This window comes from Rattus rattus, chromosome 2 (assembly GCF_011064425.1).
Source record: "Rattus rattus isolate New Zealand chromosome 2, Rrattus_CSIRO_v1, whole genome shotgun sequence".
Lineage (NCBI taxonomy): Eukaryota > Metazoa > Chordata > Mammalia > Rodentia > Muridae > Rattus > Rattus rattus.
The window spans coordinates 68,994,255-69,018,771 of NC_046155.1; the positions used below are offsets into that span (position 1 = coordinate 68,994,255).

General features: G+C 39.1%; 1 protein-coding gene across 6 annotated transcripts; it reads left to right on the forward strand.

The window, feature by feature from the left end:
* Positions 1-23,900, forward strand: Eef1akmt2 (EEF1A lysine methyltransferase 2). Of its 6 annotated transcripts, none has more exons than XM_032892411.1 (6): positions 1-187; positions 1,275-1,340; positions 2,157-2,271; positions 13,309-13,416; positions 18,522-18,738; positions 23,337-23,900. In XM_032892411.1, exons 1-6 carry the CDS (start codon positions 78-80, stop codon positions 23,453-23,455), a joined length of 735 nt encoding a protein of 244 aa, XP_032748302.1. In that variant the 5' UTR covers positions 1-77; the 3' UTR covers positions 23,456-23,900. The 6 variants fall into 6 exon arrangements, with proteins under 6 accessions (XP_032748302.1, XP_032748308.1, XP_032748303.1 ...); XM_032892412.1 differs by lacking the exon at positions 1-187 and adding an exon at positions 231-286; XM_032892413.1 differs by lacking the exon at positions 1-187 and adding an exon at positions 284-375.
* The last annotated feature ends 617 nt before the right edge of the window (positions 23,901-24,517 follow it).

Here is a 24,517-nt window from a genome sequence, read left to right on the forward strand (position 1 = left end):
GGCCAGGCCCGTGCATCCCCTCTGCTCGAGTCCCCGTCTCTATGGCGGCTTCGACTGCCCGTTAGTTGCCGAGCGACATGAACGCGGATGCTGAGGGCAACAGCGGTGCTGTGGTCTCCGCGCAGTCTCGAGAGGGCAGTCCCGCGGCGGATGACTTCGTTCCGTCCGCGTTGGGGACACGAGAACAGTGAGTGTGGCGGGGAGGGTGAGCGACAGGCCCGGAAGGAGATGGCGCCCTCTCCTGAATGGGGCCTGATGGCGGAGGCAACCTGTGGTGGTTTAAGGGGTGAGATCCCAAGCACAGCCCCAGGGGGCGGTCCACCTTCTTTCAAGGGATTCAAGCCGACCCGAGGCCCTCAGGGAGCCACTGTAGGGGTCTGGAATCTGGATTAGGGAAAAGGGGGAGAGGGTTGGGCAACAAACCATACAAAGGCCGCAGAGCTGTGAGATCCCGCAGCAGGAGGTAGTGGAAGATGCTCTAAAGTGGGAACTAGGGAGATAGGTAATAGGGGTTCTGGGGAAAGAAAGTTGAATCTCAGAAATTAATGGATCAGGCTGTAGAGAAGTGTGTGTGTGTGTGTGTGTGTGTGTGTGTGTGTGTGTGTGTGTGTGTGTGTGTGTGTGGTGGGGTGTGTGTGTGGTGTGTGGGTGTGTGTGTGGGTGTGTGTGTGTGTTAAGCGTTAAGATGAGAAGGAATTTTGGAGGAGGGAGCAGGGATTTTAGAGATGAAATAGGAAGACGAAAGCAGATGATAATGGGAAGGGGTTGCAGTTTTAAGGATTAATAGATGATTTAATGGGAGAGCTAGAATACAGGGAGAGGCAGAGACTGTTTTAGCTCTGAATTTTAAGCCCATTTTATCTTGGCTGCGTTCATTGTGAGCAAGCCACTGACCTACTGATTAGAAAATCCTGTAGCTGCACGTTGAAGACCAACTTTGGAGTAACAATCTTAGTTCGTGCAGTTCAATTTTGGACTTGGGACTGGGACTTAGAGATTCTTGGACAATTGCCTCTTTTTATTTAAGATAAAATGTATATAGGAGTATTCATCAGATGAATATAAGTACTTGTATAATTCATCCCGCTTGTCCATAATTTTCATTCTTTTAACCCAAGGATTTTTTTTTAAATGAACTATATGCACTTAATTGATAACACTAATAATGTTTAAGGCCGTTGTGAGGAGCCATGAACTTCATTAGAAATATTTGTTTAATTCACAAAAGGCAGTTGAATTTGAGATTTTTGCTCCACATTTCATTGTTCATGTAGTTGGGATGCTGTTTATGAGAGAGAACTGAAAACATTCCAAGACTATGGAGCTACAGGAGAAATCTGGTAAGTTAAACTGAGGAGCTGTGTGTGGGGGCGTGAGAGAGCGTTAACATGTGAACTTAGAACAACAAAGCAAAGCAGCCTAGAGTTCTTCATAAACTGAATCTGGCTTCTGTGGCAGCTTAAAAATCTCAATCAATCTCTTTCTCTCTCTCTCTCTCTCTCTCTCTCTCTCTCTCTCTCTCTCGCTCTCTCGCTCTCTCGCTCTCTCGCTCTCTCGCTCTCGCTCTCGCTCTCGCTCTCTTGCCCTCGCTCTCTCATCTTGTTATTCATTTTATTTTTTTTTTTGAGACAAGGTTTCTCTGGAACTCACTTTGTAGACCAGGCTGATCTGGAACTCAGAGATCCACTTGCCTCTGCCTAAATCTGGCTTCACTGACAGCTTTAAAATATGTCTTTTAGTTTTTAATGGTCCAGATTTAAGTTGATCATAGTGCCAGGAAGTTGCTTCCATTCCATAGTTGTCATTTCTCAGTAAGTAAGAACCAGCATTTGCTGATGTCTAAGAAGGTAGTTATTAGGACACCATGTTTAAGGATTACTGTTGCTGTAGATAGAATATGTGTGTTTATAGATATATTATACTTTTATATTATATGTGGATATATACGTAAATATTTATAATACACACGTATCTTGGGTATTCCATTTTTAGAGGTGTAACATCTGAAATACCAGTAAAGATAAAATTTAAACACTTAGAAGTGCTGCTTATCACTTTTTAAAAAAGGCATAGGTGAGCTTATGGTATAAACAGCTTAAGTGGAATGTAGTTGTAACTTTTGCTGTCTATCTGCTCTTTGTATTCTGTTCTAACAGGTTTGGGGAAGAGAGTATGTACCGAGTAATACGGTGGATGCAGAAACACAAGATCCCGTTGGATGCCTCAGTGCTTGATATTGGAACTGGAAATGGTGTTTTCCTGGTTGAACTTGTTGGTACTTTTAGTATTCATATGTTTGAGCCAATTTCTAAGTTAAGAGATTACCATCTGACTGTGAAACAGCAAAGCAGTTGGAACACTGACTTTGAGTGTTTACCCTGGAGAAAAGGGAGACTGTTTGTATTGTGGGAAAACACTTAAGACATAGTGTCAGGCATAGTCCTGAAAGATGGACTCCCAGATGTCTAGTGAATGGTGAAGTCCCAGATAAAAATCTCAAAAGTCATAGTCCTGAAAAAGTAAAATCTTGAATGTTGAAATTCTGGAAGCCAGAATTCTGAAAACATGAACCCCTGTATTCCTAATAGCAAAAAGCAGAGGCTGTGAAGGGATTAGAATGCTTAATAATGTGGAGGGGATTAGAACATTTATAGTCCTGTGAGAGTTGTATCATGTTAGGTGTAGTGATTCCAAAAGTCCTGATTGAGTACTATTTAGGGTATTTATGTGAGGTTTCCAGAGGAGGTCAGTGACTGAGTCTGGTTGGAGTAAGGGAAGAGCTGTCTCAGTATAAGTGTACACTATCCAGTAGGTTGAGGCCTGTCAAGGACAAACATAGCAGGTAAGTTGGTTTTTCTGAAAGTTAGGACAATTTTCTTTTGCTGTTGTATGTTTTGAAACTTGGCCTTGGGACCCTAGGGATTACACCAGTGGCCTTCAATCTTTCAGATTTGAGCCACTGATTGAGTGTTATGTCATTAGCTTCACTGCTTCCTAGGCATTTGGGCTTGAAGTAAGTCATGCTACTGAAATTCCCTTGCAGACAGCCTGTGAGACCTCTCAGTCAAAATAATTGTGTGAACCACTTCCTCCAATAAACCCCTCTCTAGTCTATATCTCTTACTGGTTTTTGTCTCTAGATATTTTTCCACTAATAATTTGGTATTGGGGAAACAGCATAATTCCTTCTTACTATATTCCTTAGAATTCAATGAAAGAAATATGAAAAATTGTTCTCTCACAAGCAGGTTTTGCAATATTTTAATTTTGAATATTTGTTTGTTTATTCGTGCATATGTATTAGGCTTGGTAGCCAAGTGCCTTTACCTGCTGAACTATCATACTGTTCCCAAGGCTTTGATAATTTAATTGCGTAGAGCTCCTTAATGGTTAAAGATAAATGCTTTAATACTAGGGTCAGTGAGCCAGCTCAGTGGGTGAGGATGCTTGCCCCCAAGCCTGTCCATCTAAGTTTGATTCCTGAAATCCATGTGTGGAAGGAGAGAACTGATTGAGTAATGTTACTTATATGCTGACCTCTGTAGGGCTACTTATACATGCACATTAAATAAGTGTAAACATTTTTTTCCAGTTAATTTTTTTTTTAATTGAGAAAGTGTCTTTGTGTAGCCCTAGCTGTCCTGGAATTCTCTATTTAGAACAGGCTGACCTCAGACACAGAGATCTGCCTGCCTCTGTCTCCTGAGTGCTTGAATTAAAGGTGTATGTGACCATGCCCAGCAAGTTAAAAAAACATTTAAGGCTAGTTACTGGTACTGTGGAAACTCTTTTTATTGCAACAACCAAACAAAGTCAGACCTTCAAATAGACTTATATGCTTAACAGAATTTGGCAACTGAAATAGTCTTCAAATGACAGTCCAGTGTTGCAGAGATGGCAGTGAAAATGGTGGTTTAAAATGCAAGATAACCAGGGTTGGCTTAGTGGTAGAAAGGCCTTAGGTTCAGTCCTCAACTCTGAACAAAAAGTTTTTGTCTGGGGGACCAAAAATATTTAGGGGGGTAGAGAGATCATTCGCACCGGCTGCTCTTCCAAGTTCAATTCCAACCCAAGTTCAATTTCCAGCACCAATATGGCAGCTCACAACTGTCTGTAACTCCAGTTCAAGGGGATCCGACACCTTCACAGACATAAGCAAAACACCAATGCGCATGAGTGAATAAATGAATGAATAAATGAATGCAAGAAATTCTTCCTTCCGGAATTACTCAGTTGTGTGTTGCCGCCACTCCTGCATTGCACTGTGCTCCTTGCAGAGAATGCCCCTGTCAGAAGGAGCTTGAGCAGCTTACTGGCCTTGTGAACAGAGCTCAGTTTGCCCACTGAAGAAGGTGCATAGTTATCAAGTCTAATAGCAGAATACCTCACTTTGACTAACCGATGGCCTAAACTGTATTTTGAAGCTATCTCCATTTAAAAACAAAACAAAACAAAAAACCTGTTAGGGTTAAACATTTTAAAACTTAATGATCTGTTATGTATTAATATCTGGAAAAAGCAAAGCTTTGGAAAATGAGTTTAAATTGCATTCCAAGACAGTAATGGCAGATGAATGAGGGTTTAGGTACAGTCCAGCCATCTGCAGGTGAGTTTTAAAGTGTGATCAGTAAAATGTTTTGCATTTGTGACAAAATTCAGTTATGATCAAGTGCTTTCAGTAGCATAGCTGTAGACAACAGAATATGCAGATAATGAGACATTGGCTGTGCAGCACAGTACTGATGAAACCCAGTTTAAAGATTTATCTACATATTTATATTTCTAGGGAGTCACTTCAGCAGTTAACAATCTCTGGCTGCTCTTTAGGAGATCTGGTTTAATTCCTAGCGCCCTCATGGCAGCTCATATAACCCTCTCATCCTGTTTCCAGGGATTGTGGCTTATAACGGTCTGTAACTCCAGTGTAAAGACTTGATTGTCGGGCTGGAGAGATGGCTCAGCGGTTAAGAGCACTGACTACTCTTCCAGAGGTCCTGAGTTCAATTCCCAGCAACCACATGGTGGCTCACAACCATCTGTAATGGGATCCGATGCCCTCTTCTGGTGTATCTGAAGACAGCTACAGTGTACTTATATATAATAAATGAATAAATCTTTAAAAAAAAAAAAAGACTTGATTGTCATGTAGGCAAATCATGAGGAGACACACCTTTAATTGCAGCACTCACAAGCAAAGGCAGGTAGATCTTTGTGAGTTCAAGGCACTCCTGGTCTGAGAATTCCAGGCCGGCCAAGGATGCACAATCAAACCTGTCTCAAAAACAAACAAGCAAACAGCAACGAAACCAGAATAATAGTTGTTTTTATATTTTTTGCAGATTTGAATTATCACTGTTGTAGGTGTGTGGTGAACAGCTTGTGCATGGAGACACTAATACTAGCCAGTGAAGAGGTGGGAGGGTTTTGGGTTTGGTTTTTTTTTTTGGCATTTGTGAAAATTTCAGAAAGTTTATTTTTCTTTGTTTGCAAATTATCAACAAAACTTTATTGTGGGTTTATTTTTAAACTTTAATTTTTATTTGTTTTATATAAATGGGTGTTTCATCTACATGAGTTTATGTAGCATTAGAAATGGTTGTGAGCCATTATGTGTGTGCTGGGAACTTAACTTACATCTTCTGCAAGAGATTGCTCTTAACTGCTGAGCAATCTCTCCACAGCTTGTTTTTACTCATGTTTTTGTTCTTTGAGACAGGGTCAATGTGTAGCTCTGGCTGCCCTGGGTGTTGATTTGTAGCCTAGGCTAGTCTTGAACTCACAAGAGAACCACTTGACTCTGTCTCCCAAATTCTGGGATTAAAGGAGTGTGTTATCATGCCCACCCCCTGTTTTGGTTTTTTTTTTGTTCTTTTTTTTTTCTGGAGCTGGGGACCGAACCCAGGGCCTTGCGCTTCCTAGGCAAGGGCTCTACCACTGAGCTAAATCCCCAACCCCTTGTTTTGTTTTTGAAGTAAGGTCTTACTCTGTTATCTAGACTGGCCTCCTATCTCAGATCCTCTAGCTTTTCTTCCCGAATGCTAGGATTACTATGTGTATGCCATAATGCTGATAACCTGTTTTTCCATGGACATAACATCATGTTCTGTCTTCAGCCCTTAAGTAAATGCCTTTCAAGCATCGTGTTTTGTTTATTATTGTTCTTTTGAAGTAGAGTCTCACATAGCTCAGGCTGGCCTCTGGATTACTCTGTAGCTAAGGACGTTCTGAACTTACATTCCTTCTGTCCCTTCTCACGTGCGAGAATACAGATGCACATTACTATGCCTAGCTTAAATAGTTTTTAAAATTATTTTTCCCAGAGTTACTATTGAGATTTTTGTAGGATTTTATGTTTAGTGATTTTGGTCTTTCAAGGTTCCATCATTTGGGATTATGGTGTTTAAGATTCTGTCTTTAGTGATTAGGACCTAATTCCCTGAGTGAGAAGCCCCAGGGGATTAGAGTCCTAGTCTTGGTTCTTTTGGTTATAGTCTTTACCTTGAGCAAGCCTGCTTAAGTTTTTTGGGCTTCAGTTTCTCTTGAGGGTATAGGCTGGGTGATCTGTATTAGCTTCTCTTATAGTTCAAAGGTCTAGAGATCTGTGTATATATAGGGCTGGAGAGGCAGCTCACTGCTTACCACTCCAAACCACCTGCAGCTCCAGTTCAGGGGATTATTTAAGTCTTCTGGCCTTCATAGGCACCAGACGTGTTGGTAGTGTACATACAAGTAGGGAAAACATTTATGTCTATAAAATTTTAAGAATAGTTTAAAAGGAGATTTTGCAATTCTTTTTTTTAACTTTATTTATTTATTATATATAGATACACTGTCTCTGTCTTCAGACACACCAGAAGAGGGCATCAGATCCCATTGCTATGGTTGTGAGCCACCATGTGGTTGCTGGGATTTGAACTCAGGACCTCTGGAAGAGCAGTCAGTGCTCTTAACCACTGAGCCATCTCTCCAGCCCAGATTTTACAATTCTAATAGGGCATGTATTCTTCATTTTATATAATTATATTGCTTAACAAAAATATATTGTTCATGCACCAAGGTTTTGGCACAAGTTCCTCTCTCAGTGTTCTCCTGTGTTTGTAGTAGTCATTGCATGCAGGAAGTGTAAGAGGGCGGTTCATCCTAGGTGGGTTACCATCTCCTTCCCTGCCTCCCGCCTTCCGTCTCCCTCCCTCAGTCCCTCCCCCCCTCTTTTGTTTTGTTTTCTTTTTAAAGACAGGACTTCTTTGTGCAGTCCATGCTGTATGCTGTCCTGCCACTCACTAGATCAGCCTGGCCTTGAACTCAGATCCACTTGCCTCTGCCTCTTGAGTGCTGGGATTAAAGACATGTGCCACCACTGCCTAGCTTATTGTTATTTCTTATTTAAAAGTTGTTGTTACATTTATATATTTATGTGTGCATGCGTGTATATGTGTGTGTATGTCTTATTGCAGTGCCCATGTGAGGTCAGAGGACAACTTGAGGGAGTCACTTCTTTCCTTCTATCATGTGAGTTTCAGGGATTAAACTCTGGACATCAGGCTTGGCAGCAGGCTTTACTAACTGAGCCGCTTAGCATACACACATAAGATTGAAGGTTACTAGTGACTACCACATACCAATATTGGTACTTGAAGCTTGGACGTGTGATCTCTTGTGCTTGGATTATAGTATAATAGAGGATGGGCTGACAGATAGTTAAGTTGTAGCTCATAGATGATAGTGTATAAATTGAGTATAAAAGAAGAAGCAATTAGCAATGGAAAGGGGGGATAAGGAAAGATCTTGAGGAATTAATATTCAAATTGGGTGGGAATCTAAGTGAGTGTGGATAGAGTATAATTACACAGAGAGAAAATACTAGATTATGAGAATTAAATATATGAAAGTTGAGGCATTGAAAGTTGAAGTATCGTAGGTCTTCTGCCTTTAAGTAATTGGTAAAATAGAATTTGCGTGGAGTAAGGATAGAGATGAGGATTAAGTTCAGGTTGGCTACCATATTGTGTTTTTTATTGTGTAAGAGCAAAGTTTTCCTTTTAGGTGTAGTAAGGAGAGAGGCAGAGTAACATTTCTTGAAACAGTTTAAAACGTCAAGACAAAACAAACATGTTCTTTAGAGCTCAGGAATGAAATGTCTGCAGCTCAGTGGATTGTTACTAAGTGAACACCCACACAGTGGTCACTGTGGTCAAGTTTCTTCAGTAAAAGTAACCACTGTCCTCTGCAGGTTAGCCAAATGGGTCTTCACTTCCTACATTGATTAACTTAGGTTTCCATGTAACATTCTGCAAGATTCCAGTGGTGATTTCGGTAGTTGGTTATTTTCATTGCTTTCTGTCTGTGTATGATTCTTTTTATAGCCATCTCACACACATATTTATTCACATGTTCATTTTACCTGTAGATTTTTTTAGATTTTACTTATTCAATTTTGTGGTTTAGGGATTGAATCCAGGGTCTTGTGCATGTTGGACACCCATTCTTATCATTGAGCCATTGTCCAAGCCTTCTTTTGAATTATAGTACATTACTTGTAGAAGCTAATGGTTTATCCTTGAGATTATAGATTCTTTTAGGCTTTCTCTGTCTGTAATTATCAGCTTTGTTGTAAGTGGTAATTTCAGTTTTCTCTATTTAATCTTTTACTGCTTCTCTCTTGGTGTGTGCATATGTGTTCATGTGAATGTATTATGTGTATGTGTAGGCCAAAAGTTAACACTGGTGTCTTTCTCAATCACTCTCCACCTTACCTTTTTTGAAATTCTGTCATTTATTTTGTTTATGTATGCTTGTGTTTCTGTATACTATGCATATATACTATGGAGGTCAGTGGACAACTTTGAGGAGTTAGTGGTTCTGGGATCAGTTCAGGTCATCAGGCTGGCTGGTGGGCACCTGTGCCTGGTAAACCATTCTGCCTGCCCGTTCCACTTTTTTTTTTTTTTCTGAGATAGCCTCCCTCACTGACCCTGGAGCTTACTGTGTGGCTCCAGAGATCCTCCTTCCCAGTGCTGGATTATAGATGTGTGATACTTTTACATGGGTGCTGGATGTTCAGTTCAGATCTTCATGCTTGTGCAACAGACACTGTACCAATTGACTCATCTCTATTTAGTCCCCTAAATAGTCATGCTTTTGTTTGTTTGGATAAGGTCTCTGGAGCTCAGGATAGCCATGAACTGCTGGTGGTCGGATTATAACGTCTAGCCTACAGTCCTTGTCCTTTGCCTCCCCAGCACTGGGATGCTTGGATATGGGATGTGTTTGTTATTGCTGAGCATTCTGTTACGTGGTTGTGGCTCACATTATTTTTCCATTCACTCACTGCTTTATGCTTTATTTTTGAGAAGAGTCTTGCTTTGTAGCTCAGGCTAGAGCTTACAATGTAGCTTGAACTTTATGGCGGTTCTGCCTCAGATTCCTGAGCACTGAATTACAGGCAGGAGTCTTCACATATGGATTCTTTCATTTGCCTTGCTTTTTAAAAAATATTCTTAGGGTAGGGATTTTAGAGTATTATTATTATTTACTTTTAGATTCGCTTATGTATGTAACGCTTTTGCCTGAATATATGTCTATGCATCACATACCCAAGCAGGTCCTAAGAATCCAGCAGTCTTAGAACTGGAGTTACAGACAGTTGTGAATCACTGTAGGTGCTGGGATTGAACCAAAGGCCCTCTGCAAGAGTAACAGTGCTCTTAACTGTTGAGCCATTTGTCCAGCCCCGGAGTTAGGTTATTGACTCAAGACCTCCACTGTACTCAGTAAAAGCAATAACTGCTGTGAGTTTATCTGTAAGCAGATGCTGGTGTGGATGTAGGAAAGGGGGACAGTTCTGACACTGTATTTGTTTTCATCACCCAGTGTATTTTCTACTTACTTTTCTAGCTTTTATCCATCAATTTAGAATTTTGTTTCACTTTTAAAACAGCAACTTTTTCTATTACCTTATTGTTCGGGTTTTATAGTTCTAATGCACTTATTAGCAGGGAACATACTTTGTGGATTTCGATGCTTTTAAGTTTGTTATGGTTTGTTTTACGTCCTCTAGCACATAGTCTGTCTTGGATGATGTGCACTTGAGAGTGGGTATTGTGGTTAGTAGAATATTCTATAAATGTTAGATGCATATAGTGTTTTGAGGGTATTTAGTTCTGTATTTTTTGCTGGTTTCTACTATTTCTATTAGTTGCTGAAACAGTGTACAGCCATAGTTGTGGATTTATATTTTCTTTGATTTTTGTCAGTTTTTGCTATATGAACTTCTAAGTTTTTTTAGGAGCATATACAAGTTAAGATTGTATTTTTGTGAATGAACTGATGAACTGATTTTTCTTTTTTCCTAATTTATTACTGTATACTTTTTCTTTTGTTTTGTTTTGTTTTGTTTTTAGAGACAAGGTTTTGCTATGTAACCCTGACTGTCCTAGAACTAGCACTGTAGACCATGCTGGTCCTGAACTCAGAGCTCTGTCTGCCTCTGCCTCTCAAGTGCTGGGATTAAAGGTGTAAGCTGCCATCCATGGCATAATGTACCTTTTTTTTTTTTTTTTTTAAAGATTTTTTATTTATTATAGATGAGTACACTGTAGCTGTCTTCAGACACACCAGAAGAGGGCATCAGATCCCATTACAGATGGTTGTGAGCCACCATGTGGTTGCTGGGATTTGAGCTCAGGACCTCTGGAAGAGCAGTCAGTGCTCTTAACCGCTGAGCCATCTCTCCAGCTCCATAATGTACCTTTTTATTTTTTTCTTTTTTTCGGAGCTCAGGACCTCTGGAAGAGCTGTCAATGCTCTTAACCACTGAGCCCTCTCTCCAGCCTCTTCTTGTTTTTAGAAATAAAGTCTTATATATTTTGGCTGACCTAGTACACTCACAGTTATAGTCCAGGCTAGTCTGGAACTTGCTGTGATCTTCCTGCCTTAGTCTCCCAAGTGCTGAAGTTATAGATATGTGCCACTGTGTTAACTGATTTGTCTATTTTGTATATTTCACATGTAGCCTTTGTGTGTGACTTCTTTCATTTGCATAATTTTAAAAAAGGCCCATCTACATTGTAGCATGTCAGGACTTTATTCCTTTATGTGGATGAAAAATATTCCATCGTATGGCTATACCACTGCGTGTATATCCACGCGTTGCTGGATTTTAGTTTTTTCTATTTGTTTTTCTATTGTAAACTTTGTATATGTTTGTGTGGAGATATGTTCTCATCCTTTTGAGGAGTATTTTCGTAGGATTGGAATTGATAAGTCAAATTGCTGGATTTAAGGAACTATTAGATAGTTTTACTCAGGGGTTGGGGATTTAGCTCAGCGGTAGAGCGCTTGCCTAGCAACCGCAAGGCCCTGGGTTCGGTCCCCAGCTCCGAGAAAAAAAAAAAAAAGATAGTTTTACTCAGCAGCTCCTCTTACATTTCTACCAACAGTGAATGATAGTTCTCCATAGTCTTACCAGTTTTATTTATTTATTTATTTATTTATTTATTTATTTATAGACAAGTTCTTATTATGCAGTCCTTGTGGGCTTAGAACTCATTATGTAGACAAGGCTGGCCTCAAAATCATAGAGATCTGGTTCCTCATTTGAGCCTTTAGTTGTCCCAGTGGATTACATCCTGAGCCCTGTCAGTTCTGGCTCTGCACATGGCATTCCAGCAGTGCTGAATGGGTAAGGCCCTTCAGTGATGCTGCTGATGGGCCTTCCTCGTGAGATGGTGCCCATGGCAGCTGCTCCTGGATGAGGCTACCCATGGGAGGCCACATGCCTCCCACTTGTCAGATGATGGTTCCCACTCCCCGTGGCATGACTCAGCCAGACAGATAAGAGCAGAAGGCTCTTTATCAGTTTTGTATTTCACCAGGAGATCATGGTGCTGAGCCTGAGTGTTTTCTGGCAGAGAGAATAAATTTAGAGGGAGAGAAATGGGGTTAAAAAAGAATAGTTTTCACTTGTATTGTGACATGTGAAAATAAAATTGGTGGCTGTTTTCATTAAAAAAAAAATCACAGAGATCAACTTGCCTCTGTCTCCTGAGTGCTGGGATCAAAGGTGTATACCATATCTGACTCACATGTATTTTTTTGTCTCATCTTTTAAAATATGTTTCTATGCCTGCGTGAGTGTGCATGTGTATGTCAGGGTGCTTCTGTACAGGTAGGGACAGCCTTGGGTGTTTGTTTTCACTTCCTACCTTGATTGAGACAGGGCCTCTTGTTCTCCACTGCATACTCTGGGGGTTCACCTGTCTTTACCTTTCATTTTCTTCTAGGACAGTCATTCTCTGCCTTCCTAATATACAGTTCTTCATGCTATGGTGACCCCCAACCATAAAAGTATTTTGTTGCTACTTCATAACCGTAATTTTGCTACAGTTATGAATCGTAATATAAGTATCTAATATGCAACCCCTCCCCCCAAAGGGGTCATGACCTACAGGTTGAGAATGCTGCTCTAGGCTACTAGAATTGCAGATGCATGCTACTGTTTGACTGAGATTCATGTGGGTTCTGAAGTTCTGAACTCAGGTCTTCATCCCTGGTGTAGCAAACACTTCACTTACTGACCCATCTCTCTAGCCCAAAGAATTATTTATTTATTTTATGTATATGAGTACACTGTCGCTGTCTTCAGAAACACCAGAAGAGGGCAATGGGTCACATTATAGATGACACCACATGTCTGAGGAGGGTCCATACCCAGAAGATAGTAAGCTCTCAAGCCTAGTCATCCTTCTCTAGTTCCCTGCAGAAACTGGTACCTGCCAAGCCTATTTCACAGGCCTGTCACAAAGATCTAATAAAATATGTGAAATAGTTCAAAAAGTGAAAAAATGCTATACAAATATTATTTGTAAATTATGTGGTGGAAGAGAATTAAATAATTTATAATTTGCTGAAGGAAAATAACTTAAAACCAATTCACTACATATGCATCTAATTTATTTATATAACTTACTTGAGTCGAGTAAAATGTGAGATAAATTCCTGTGTGAATTTGAGCATAACAGCATCAGAAATTAATATTATATTTTTATTCCAAAGGCTTATATATTATCTTTGAGAAAATAAATTTTCTTTTGAAAGGAAACCAGATATTACAAAAGCAAAAAACTTGTGGATTTAAGCTTTTGCTTTCTACATAGGATATAATAACAATTTTAAACATGTAAATAACTGGCTATTCTATGACACTTGATCTATAACAGTTAAAATAACTAATATTCAAAGAATATGATAATTCATAAGCAAAAAATATTAAGTTTTAAACTAAACTATGAAATTATTCTCTGTCTCTAGGTGAAACATGGTTTCTCTAATATAACTGGGATTGATTATTCTCCTTCTGCAATTAAGCTTTCTGCAAGTATTTTAGAGAAAGAAGGGCTATCTGACGTTAACTTGAAGGTAACTTATTTACATTAATATTTTACAATAAGCTATAATGTTTGAATGTTATACAGAATGTTAATCTACTTGCATTTTTGCATTCATAAATTAAGAATCAACCGTAAATAATACAAACTGAAACAGTTCAAAGCTGAAACATTTCAAAGTAAATGTTAAAATTTTAGTCTAGTTAGTTTAGGGAAGTTATTTTTTTCATTTTTGTGTGGCAGAGTCCTTCTGTGTATTTCAGGCTCGTCTCAAACTTGCCTTCTTCTGCCTCAGTCTAGCTGGATAATAGGCTTGTAATACTATGCTTTGTGGGAAAGTGTTCTTCTTTGTGTGTGTATGTATACATGTGTGTGTTCATACAGTTATCTTACATATATGTTTGTAAAATTATTCAGTAGCTGGCTCTGGGTTAATCAGATCAAAAAGTTATAAATGCAGATATCCCTGTGGTCCTGTTTTCTGTCTGAAGCTCCACTTAGCAGTGGAGGCCGCACCATTTGAACTGTGAGGATGGCAGAATTTGGTTATATTTATTTTTCAAATAAAATGGCTTATATTTTAAAAAGTCAACTTATAAATGTATAGGATGTTCTACCAAACATAGTTATTTAATTCTTTGTCCTAGTTGGTTTTGTCAATTTTATATAACCTAAAGTCATCAGAGATATAGCCTCAACTGATTAATTGTCTAGATCAGATTGGCCTGTGAGCATATCTTTGGGCATTGTCAATTGATTACCAATTGATACAGGAAGGCTCAGTCCACTGTGAGTGGTTCCATCCCTAGTATTCCTGGGCTGTACAAGGAAGCTACTAGTTAAGCATAAGCCTGTGAGAAAGTCAGCAAGTTAACCAGCTTCAGGTTCCTGCTTTGAGTTCCTGCTCAGACTTTCTGGACTACAACCTGGAAATGTTAGAGAAAGTAAGTCCTTTCCTCTTCAGAGTTAGTTTTGGTCTGAGTGCTTTCTCACAGCAATGGAAGGAAATTAGAACACTTAAAACTCAAGGAGTGGACCTCATTTCTTCTCTTTTCTTTCAATCATTTTGCCTCACTACTCCAAAGCTTACAGACCTCAGATCCATGTACCTACCACAAAGTAGTATTTTTGATCTAAAATGAAAATTGGCTTACATCACTGTTTTGCTCACAGACCTCTGTTTTGTCCCCTTTGCATGCAGCATGGGACGATGCTACAGCCAGCTTTTGGAAGCCCTTCTTTATGCTAGAGTCAGATACGTTCCCTTGCATGTGTTAGATAGGCACTCTGCCACTGAACTCCATCTTTAGCCCTCGGTCCTTCCCTCCTTTCTTTTCTCAGCACAGGGTTTCTCTATGTAGTCCTTGCTATCTTAGAACTTGCTGTGTAGACTAGGCTGGCCTTGAACTCAGAGATCCTCTTGCCTCTGCCCCTGTCGAGTGCTTGGATTAAAGGTGTGTACCACTGCCTGGTTCACTAGCCCTCATTTTTTAACCCTTTCCTTTTATTCAGCATTTCAATCACTGGCTGTATTGTTTATGGAATGTGTTAAGTTTGTCTAAGACTTTATCCTTGCTACCTCTGCCTTTCTTTCCTTAGCAGGCCAAGTTTGTTCCCATTATTCACATCTCTGTTGGAATAGCACCTCCTTAGAGAGGAGGCCTTTCCAGGCTGCTTTACTCCCCTGACCCCTTTCCTTCTCCCTCCCTATTCCCTCCCCCCCCCCCCCCCCCTCCCTCTCCCCCCCCCCCCCTTTCTTTTTTTTTTTTTTTTTTTTTCCCCCTCCAAATTTCTTGCCTGCATGTATGCGTATGTATCATGTGTGCCTGGGCCCTGAGGAGGCCAGAAGTGGGTGTTCTATTTCCTGGGACTAGAGTTATAGATGGTTGTGAACTGTCATGTGGACACTGGGAATCAAATCTGGGTCCTCTGGAAGGCCAGCCAGCTTTAACCTGTGAGCCATTTCTCCAGCCACTTCAGGCTGCTTTTTTTTATTGTTGTTTGTATTTTTCATAACAGCATTGCTTTGTGTAGCCCTGGCTGTCCTGAACTTGCTCTGTAGTCCAGGTTGGCCTCAAACTCAGAGATTTGCCTGTCTTTGCCTCTCAAGAGCTGGGATTAAACGTGTGTGCTCAGGCTGACTTTTTTATGTAAGATTTATCTTCCTAGTCGCTCACAATCTTACTACTGTTTTTCCTTTTTCCCCCCACAAGATTAGGGTGCTTCCCTTTGTAGCTTAGGCTGGCCTAAGAATCCCACTACTTTCTCTTTCTACAGACTATGGTATGCACCATCTTGGCTGGCTCATGATTCTTTGTTTTGTTTTGTGCTATTGAGACAGGATCTTCTGTAGTTCAGGCTAGCTTCCAGCATGCTATGTAGCTGAATTTCTGGCCTTTCTATGCCTCTGCTTTCCCAAGTGCTAGAATTACAGGCATGTACCACCATGCTGTTTTTTTCTCTTTAAAATTACACTCATGTATTTATTGTATGTGTGAGGTGGATACATACGCCACAGTACAGAGTGGAGGCATTTATTGTGTGTTGGGGAGGGAGGATACATGCACACAGTGGAAAGTCTCCTTCTTTCATATGGGCTTCAGGGATTGAACTCAATTTGTTTGGTGGCAAGTGCCTTTATTTCTTGAGCTCAGGCCCTATTTTTATTTTATTTAAGATTTATTTATTTTTATGTGTATTAATGTTTTGCCAGCAAAGGCCAGAAGATGGCTGCAAATTCCCTATGCCTTGAGTTACAGGTGATAGTAGGTTGCTGTGATGGTACTGAGAACCCAACCTGAAGCTACTGAAGGGCAGCCAATGGCTTATTTCCACACCTTATTTTCACTCTTTAATAGCACTGTATCTGAAATACTTTTTTTTTTTTTTTTTGGTTCTTTTTTTTTTTGAGCTGGGGACCGAACCCAGGGCCTTGCGCTTCCTAGGCAAGCGCTCTACCACTGAGCTAAATCCCCAACCTCCTGAAATACTTTTTAAGAGAGATTTCATGATATGCCATTATTAAATGGCCGTATTTATATTTTAAAATTTAAATTGCATTATTTTTGTGTGTGTACTTGTGTGGACATACATGTGTTCATGAATTGAGATCAGAGATCAACTTGCTGCTGTTGCTTCTCTCATTTCATTCCAGGGCTAACACTTATGCTTTCAGGCTTCCCTGCTGAGCCATCCTGCTGGCCCTATCTGAAATAGTATTACTATCTTATTATAGTCATCTGTTTACTTTGTGTGGTGTGTGGATGCACTCCAGCAAGCTTGTACAGATCAGATTGTCTAGTGAGTGTGCTTGTGTGTGTGTGCTTGTGTGAGTGTGTGTATGTGAGTATGTGTAAGTGTATGTGGGTGCATGTGAGTGTGTGCATGTGGGTGTGTGTGAGTGTGTGCATGTGGAGGCATATGAGTGTGCATGTGGGTACTTGTGAGTGTGTGCATGTGGAGGCAGAGGCATTAAACTTCCAGGAGCTCAAGCTGTAGGCAGTTGTGAACCACCTGATGTGGCTCTTTCATAAGAGTAGCGCCCTAACTACTGAGCCATCTCTGCAGCTGCTTGAAATATTTCCTTTATGAGTTTGTTTTCATTAGCTTTTTGTTACTATGACTGAACAACGTAGACTAGGTAATTTATAAAGCATAAAGTCCACAGTTCTAGTGACTGAAAAGTCCAGGATTCTTACATGATGTGGTAAGGGGCCTTCTTCCTACTTCACAGCAGAGCAAGTAGACTAGGGAAAGTTTTCCTTCATAACAAAGCCAGTCTCTTATTAGTCCATTGATCTGTTCGTGAGGAGAGAGACTTCATGACTCAATCACCTTCCAATGACCTTTTCCTAATACTGTTAACATATGACTGTGCTTAGGTTTCCGATGTGTATTCTGGAAGATGCTCGTAAACAATAGAAGCTTATTTGTTGTTTATCTCTCCCTGTATAAAATACAAGGTTGCTATATTCTAACACAGGCTTCTTTACTCTTTTACATACTACTGTATCCTCTATGTAGTAAGCACAAGTGTCATGAAGACCTTTGCAATACAAGAATGTTTTGTACAGGTTTTTAGGATGAGGATGTTTGTCTTTGTTTTGATTCAAATGTAATGAATTCTATACATTGGATATGGAGAGTGGGAAATCCCATCTTTTAATAGAAGTACCTGCCGAGTGTAGTGTTGTTGGTATGCACCTGCAATTTTAGCAGATCTAGGAGAGCCTGGGCTACATGTGTGAGACCCTGTCACCCAAAGAAGAGGCTCAATACCAACACACAGTACTCATTTTAAGGCAATTGTGTAGATAGCTACTTACCTTATTGAAATTATATAAATGATGATTGGCTAATTGTTTGATTTTAAAAGTATTTTAGATTTAAATTTATTGGTAAATTTTTTTTTTCTCGGAGTTGGGGACCCCACCTAGGGCCTTAAACGCTAGGCACAGCGCTTTTCACCACTGAGCTAAATCCCAACCCTAGTAAATTTTTGTATTATAAAATAGAGGCACATCTCAATTTCAAATATTGTAGTTGTATTAGGTTATTAAAAACAGGATGCTGATGAATTATTAAGAGCTAAAGTGCAAGACATTTACTGAGTTAAGTAATCATAGTTTAAATAGTCCCTTAATTTCTTAAGCTTTTTTTTTTTTTTGGTTATATCCATTAGTAGCTTTGTGAGCTGCTAAATCAAAACAAAGGAACTTTTGATAATTCCTTGTTTACTTTAGGCCACTCAAGTGGTAGTATAAGCCATAAATCTTATTTCCAATGTCCTGGGTTCCAAATAAATTTTGTTATTTTGATAAATATGTTGAATGTTTTCATAAGAAACAACTTTTCATAAACTGGACTTTTGACCCAGTATTCCTGGCTTTGATTTGTTTCCAAATTTGTAGAGGTTTGAAATGTCCAGGAAACACTATCAGCCTCTCTTCTAATTTTGACTTTAATGACCTAAGAAATAAAGCACATGAAAGTTAGCTATAAAGTTGAAAATATGTTTATTATATGTAAAGTACCATTATAATGGGCCCTTTTATGTCTAAACTTTTACATGTTGTCACTTAAGTTATATAAAAATTGTGTTAATTGTTCTCATATGGACACTCATTTTTAATATAGGTAGAAGACTTTTTGAATCTTTCCACAAAGCTGTCTGGATTTCATGTCTGTGTTGACAAAGGGACTTATGATGCCATAAGTCTTAATCCTGACAATGCAGTTGAGAAGAGGAAGCAATATGTGATGTCTCTCTCCAGGGTGTTGGAAGTAAAAGGCTTTTTTCTAATAACCTCCTGTAATTGGACCAAGGCAGAGTTACTAGATGCATTCAGTGAAGGTAACCGTTTTGAATGTGGGCTTCCTTAGTACTTGTACTCAGCTCCCCTGTGGGTACAGTATTTTACATTTTCGGTTGTGGGAATTGCCTGCTTTTCTTCTGTGTTAATGACCTTGGTAATAACTTTGAACTGTGTATACAAAGCACAGAAAAGTAAATTGGTTGGGATCCAGGAGCCTTTTTAACATTTTTCCCAGAAATCCTGGCAGTTAAGTACTAAAATTTATGAGCTTGTAAAGATCAAGCTCTTTATTTAAGCAATGCAATCTTTTATTTAAGCTGTATGATCTGCTATCCAGAGACTCAGAGCACAGTGCTGTGCTTTTGACTTCAGTGCACTAATTTATTTGTGAATCTATAATCATACAAATGGAAGTACATGACCAATGTTTTAATTTTATATGTAATTTATATGGTTTGCTTTAGGGGTCATTTAAGTATTTAGAATTTGTCTTTTTGTTTCCAGTATATTTGGAACAATTATTTATAATTGCACAGAAATGAAATGGGGAATGTATAGCACTTCTACATACTGGTTCTTAAGAAAGTCCTCCTCTTCTTCCCCCTCCTCTCCCTCCCCCTCCTCTTCCTCTTCCTCCTCCCCCCTCTCCCTCCCCCTCTTCTTCCTCTCCTTCCTCTTCTTCTTCTTCCTCCTCCTCCTCCTCTTCTTCCAATGCAAGGCAGGACTTTTTCTGTCTCATTAGCCAAGGGTAATTAGGACTGTACTACTAATGGGGAGTCTTGTGAGCACTGAGAATAAATCTATACAGAGAGCATTTGGAGTTTTCTCAGACTCTTCCTTGGACACTTTAAGAAGTATTTTACCTTCCAGTTTATTCATGTAGCACACAGGCATTCCTGGGAAAGTATTTTGACAATTTTTCTTTTTTTTTTGGTATTTGTTTGCTTTTTCCTTAGAGTCTTTTTCAGGGTTAGTACTAATTATTTTATAGAGGAATGGAAGGAATTTTTGGGATGAAGTATTAAGTAAATGATTCTAGACTAAATATTTGGTTACATTTTGACCTCTGTCACAAGAGATGAGCTACCTCAAGAGAGTTTCCTGCACACTGTTTTCTGTAACCATGTTGTATCATACTGAACACATCTGTCTTAGATTTTGACTTCTTTTTAGTATTAAAGGACTAGGCAGAGAGAACATATCCTGTGTCCTCTTGTACACATGCAGTGGTCTTGGTAGGTTTTATAATGGAAAACCTGAAGTGTTTATTCCTAAAAATACAAGCTTTTGGCTTTGTTACTGTTACTTTTAGAAAACAAGAATTTGTGTGTGATTTACTGTCTTTTATTTTGTCATTCATTTTATTATATTACATCTTACCTTTGTTTCTCTTAGAACAGTTTGGTTCTAACAATAATCCTTCCTCCTTTCCAAAACTCAACAGTTTAATAAATGCTCAAGAGTTCTGCTGTGTAGAGCAAGTTCCTTTCCTGGTTCTTAAATACAGGTGTTCTCTTTTACCCCTGGAACCAGTAGACAGAAACACATTTGTCTGTCTTTGGTAATGAGGAACAGGCTTTAACCTGGAATACTGTGCTTTAAAATATGAATGTCTGAGAACTGTTGAGTAAACTCTTTATATTATATTCAGTTTAGAACTAAGTAGAGAATTAAGATAAGGAAAATATTATAATAGTGTTAAAGACACAATTACATAGCATTAGAGAGTTTTAAGGATTAATTTACTTAGAAAATGGTACATGGACTTAGATGCAAGACAGCAGCGGAGTGCTCTGCTGCAGAGTTTGCTGAAGCCCTCTTTATTAGCTGCCTCGAATGGCTGCCACAGTTCATTGGCTTAGAATGAAATTTACCTCACCAGTCTTTTTCTTTCTTAATTGAAAAAATTTTTTTCATACCATGTATTTTTGTACACTTCCTTCCTCTAACTTCTCCCACCCAACTTTGTGTTCTTTTTTCTTTAAAAACAAAACCAAAATAAAACCCAGAAGCAAAAAACAAACAAACCAACAAACCACCAAGAAACATACAACAATAAAAACAACAGCAAAAATCTCTACAAAAATAGAAAGAAAAATTTAAAAAAGCAAAAATGCCTAAATAGACCATAATGAGACAAAAAGTTGCCAGGTGGTGGTGGCACAGGCCTGTGATCACAGCACTCCAGAAGCAGAGCAGGCAGATTTCTGAGTTCAAGGCCAGCTTGGTCTACAGAGTGGGTTCTTGAACAGTGAAGGTTACACACACAAAAAAAACAAACAAACAAAAAACCAAAACAATAGCAAAAAACTCTACAAAAATACTGTTGAGTATGTTTTGTGTTGGCCCGCTACTCCTAGGCATGGGACTTGTCCTGAAGTTCATTGACAGTCCATTGGCGAGAAGTGAGTTTTTCTTTGCTAGTGGGTACCAACTATGGATATCTTCTGTGGAGCCTGTGTCTATTTCAGCCGCTCGGTTCTGAGACTGTCTGGCTTGAACCTGTTGAGGGCCTGTGTGTGTGCTGCCTGCCGCAGTATCTGTGAGTTCATGTGCCTCACTTAACCAGTCTTTTTTAAGGGTCTTTGTCTTTTGTTTTTTCCATATTTGAAATGAATCATGCAGTTTTCCTTGGTAGTCCTGTTCATACAATGTAAGTGTTTTTATGATTTTGTTTAGTGACCTTTCAGCTTCCTTTTATTTATTTCAGATTCAAGCCTCATACATCAGAGGCAAATGTTCTACTACCGAAATAAATACCCTGATGGGTTTTGTGTTTTGTTTTGTTTTTGAGACAGGGTTTTCCTATGTAGCCCTGGCTGGAACTCACTGTACCAACCAGACTAGAATTGAACTCAGAGACTTGCCTGCTTCTACCTTCCAAGTGCTAGGATTACAGGCATGTACTGCCACTGCCCTGCTTCCTTCTTTTATTTTTAATGAAAAAAAAAATCATGTCAGGTGGTGCTGGCACCTGTCGTTAATCCCAGCATTCACAGGCAGGGGCAGAGAGGCAGAGAGGCAGAAGCAGATAGATCTGTGAGTTCAAGGCCAGTCTAGTCTTCATATCAAGTTCCAGGACAGCCAGGCCTACACAGAGAAAACCTGTCTCAGAAAAAAAAGAGAGAAAGAAAGAAAGCAAGCAAGCCAGCCAGCCAAACCCCTAAAACCTGAAGTGTGTGTGTATGATGCATGCATATCTGTGGGGTGCAATTGCCATGGCTTGTGTGTAATGAGAAGACAACTTAGTAGTCTCTTCTCTCCTTCCACTTATATACAGACTTCAGGGATTGAAACAAAGATGCAGCAAAAGCCTTTACCTCAGCGGCTCTCAACCTTCGTAATGCTGCAGCCCTTTAATATAGTTCCCATGCTGTGGTGATCCCCAGCCATAAAATTATTTTTGTTGCTACTTTATAACTGTAATTTTACTACCATTGTGAATTGTAATGTAAGTATCTGACATGTAGATGGTCTTAGTTGATTCCTGTGAAAGGATCACTTGATACCCTCTCAAATGGGCTGCAGCCTAAGGTTGAAAGCCTCTGTTTTACCTGCTGAGTACTGAGCCATCTTGCCAAACCTGCTTTATTTAATATACATACTTACACACACACACACACACACACACACACACACACACACACACACACACACACACACACACACCCCTTACTTATAGTTTAGAGAAACAGTCATTTTATTTTAATCTTACAAAGTTACAAAGGTAACTTTGCTATCTACCATCTTTGTATAGAATTTGGATCATGGAGAAGCTTCCTTGAGGAGAAGGCTATCTCTTAGAGGTGGAAAAACTGAGACTTGAACCTACTATTGGGTTCAAAGTTAGCCTTTTGGTGTTTTTTTTTTTTTTTTTTAAAGTATGCTGTGTTCTGAAGGTTTTTTTTTTTTTCTTTCAAGAGAGTTAGTAGTTTAATCTTTCTAAAATTGTGATAAAACATGCATAGATTTTTTTTATTCTTGTAACCATTTTTAATTGTACAATTCAGACTGGACATGGGAGTGCACACCTTTAATTTTAGTACTTATTAGGAGGATCAGGAGTTGAAGGTCATCCTTAGGTATATAGGAAGTATAGGGTGAATGTCTGCTGTACAAAGCCCCATCTTAGAAAAAACAGATACAACTAAACCCATAAGTAGATAGTGGTTAAATGTGCAGTTTAGAACTTCGTCTATATTGTAATATAACCATCAGAACTCTGTCCTCTAGAACTTTCTCATTATTACAAAATCACTTTTATTCTAAGTAATTTAACCTTTCTGTGTTGCATGCCTTTATATTTCTGATGTGATTGAGTTCCTATATATAAAGCCACATAAGAAGCAGTGCTGGCATGTGACAGTAATTCAGTGTGTCACAGCTCATTCCCACTAAGGCGACAGTGAAATAGACTAAGGGACATGGAGAGGAGGGGATGGCAAGCAGGACTACAGGAAATGAGGACACAACTTCCCTGCCAGTTGTGTTTGGTCCTTTTTGTTTCCTGCTTAATTTTTAAAAACTGGGGGGGGGGTAAGTTGGAAAAAAATTGCAAAATTAAGTGTAGAAAGGATTTGAAAGAACATTGTCAGTACAAAATCTCTAACACAGATATTTTAATTTTGTTTTATAGGATTTGAACTTTTCGAAGAGCTTCCAACACCCAAGTTCAGCTTTGGAGGTAGATGTGGAAACACTGTAGCAGCTTTGGTTTTTCAAAAAAGGGAGACTTCCTTGGACAAAGTCAGTTAGCTTTCTAGAAGAAACTGCAAAGTAAACCTGATACAGAAGAAGCAAGTGCAAATAGTGCTTAGTAAGTACCCAGGCTTAGTAAGTACCCAGGCTGCACAGATTGAATACCAATAATGGGTTGGTGGGAAGCCACAAGCAGTATCTAGATATAAACTAAGAATAATTTAAGGTTTTCTTTTGTATTATTTTTACTGTGATTTATGACAGTTTTCTGTAGCTGTTAATCAGTTGAAAACTTCAAAGCAGTAAATGGATTTATAGAAAGCATCTGTTTTTGGTGTTTGTACTTTGATCCAGTTGACTATAGCTATTTATGAAGACTTGACCAAACTGTTTCAAGGCCAGAATAGTTAAACTTTTTCATGTGTTAATAGAATATTATGTATAATAAACAATGCCATTTTGGGTTTATAGCTGGGAAAGCTCCCAGGTTGTCATGTATATTAAGCAAACTCAGAAAAATTGATGAAATACATTTATTTATTTAATTAGAGATAATATCTCACTATGAGCCCCATTTAGCCTAGAATTCACAGAGGGCCACCTGCCCTCTGCCTCCTCAGTGCTTAAAGGCATGCACCTCCGCACTGGTAACTGTAGTCTTTACCCCGTGAAGTATAAATGGAAGAAGAATTAAGGAATATTGTTAAATGCGTAGCCCCATATTAAGTAATGATGTTTTATTAAATCATTGAGTCCTCCTGGTACTTTCATGAAGCATTATGAATATGTATATATATAAAATCTTATATATAAAATAATATTATATATGTATAATATAATATAGTATTATGTATATGTATTAGTTTATGTATAGGAGAGCTGCAGCTGAGAGAGACGATATTTTTGCAAGGTCAAATAGTACCAGATGGAGCCAAGATTGGGAGTGGCTGACTCTAGAAGCCGCCTTCTTCTAACAGTCTACCTCCCAGGTGCCAGATCTCTATTTCGTAGTACCTGTAAGTCAGGGCTACATATACAATTCAGGTGAGCACTTACCTCTAGGAGCTCTATAACTCTTTGTCACTGTTGATTGCTAAACTAACTGGCTAGTCCACTTTG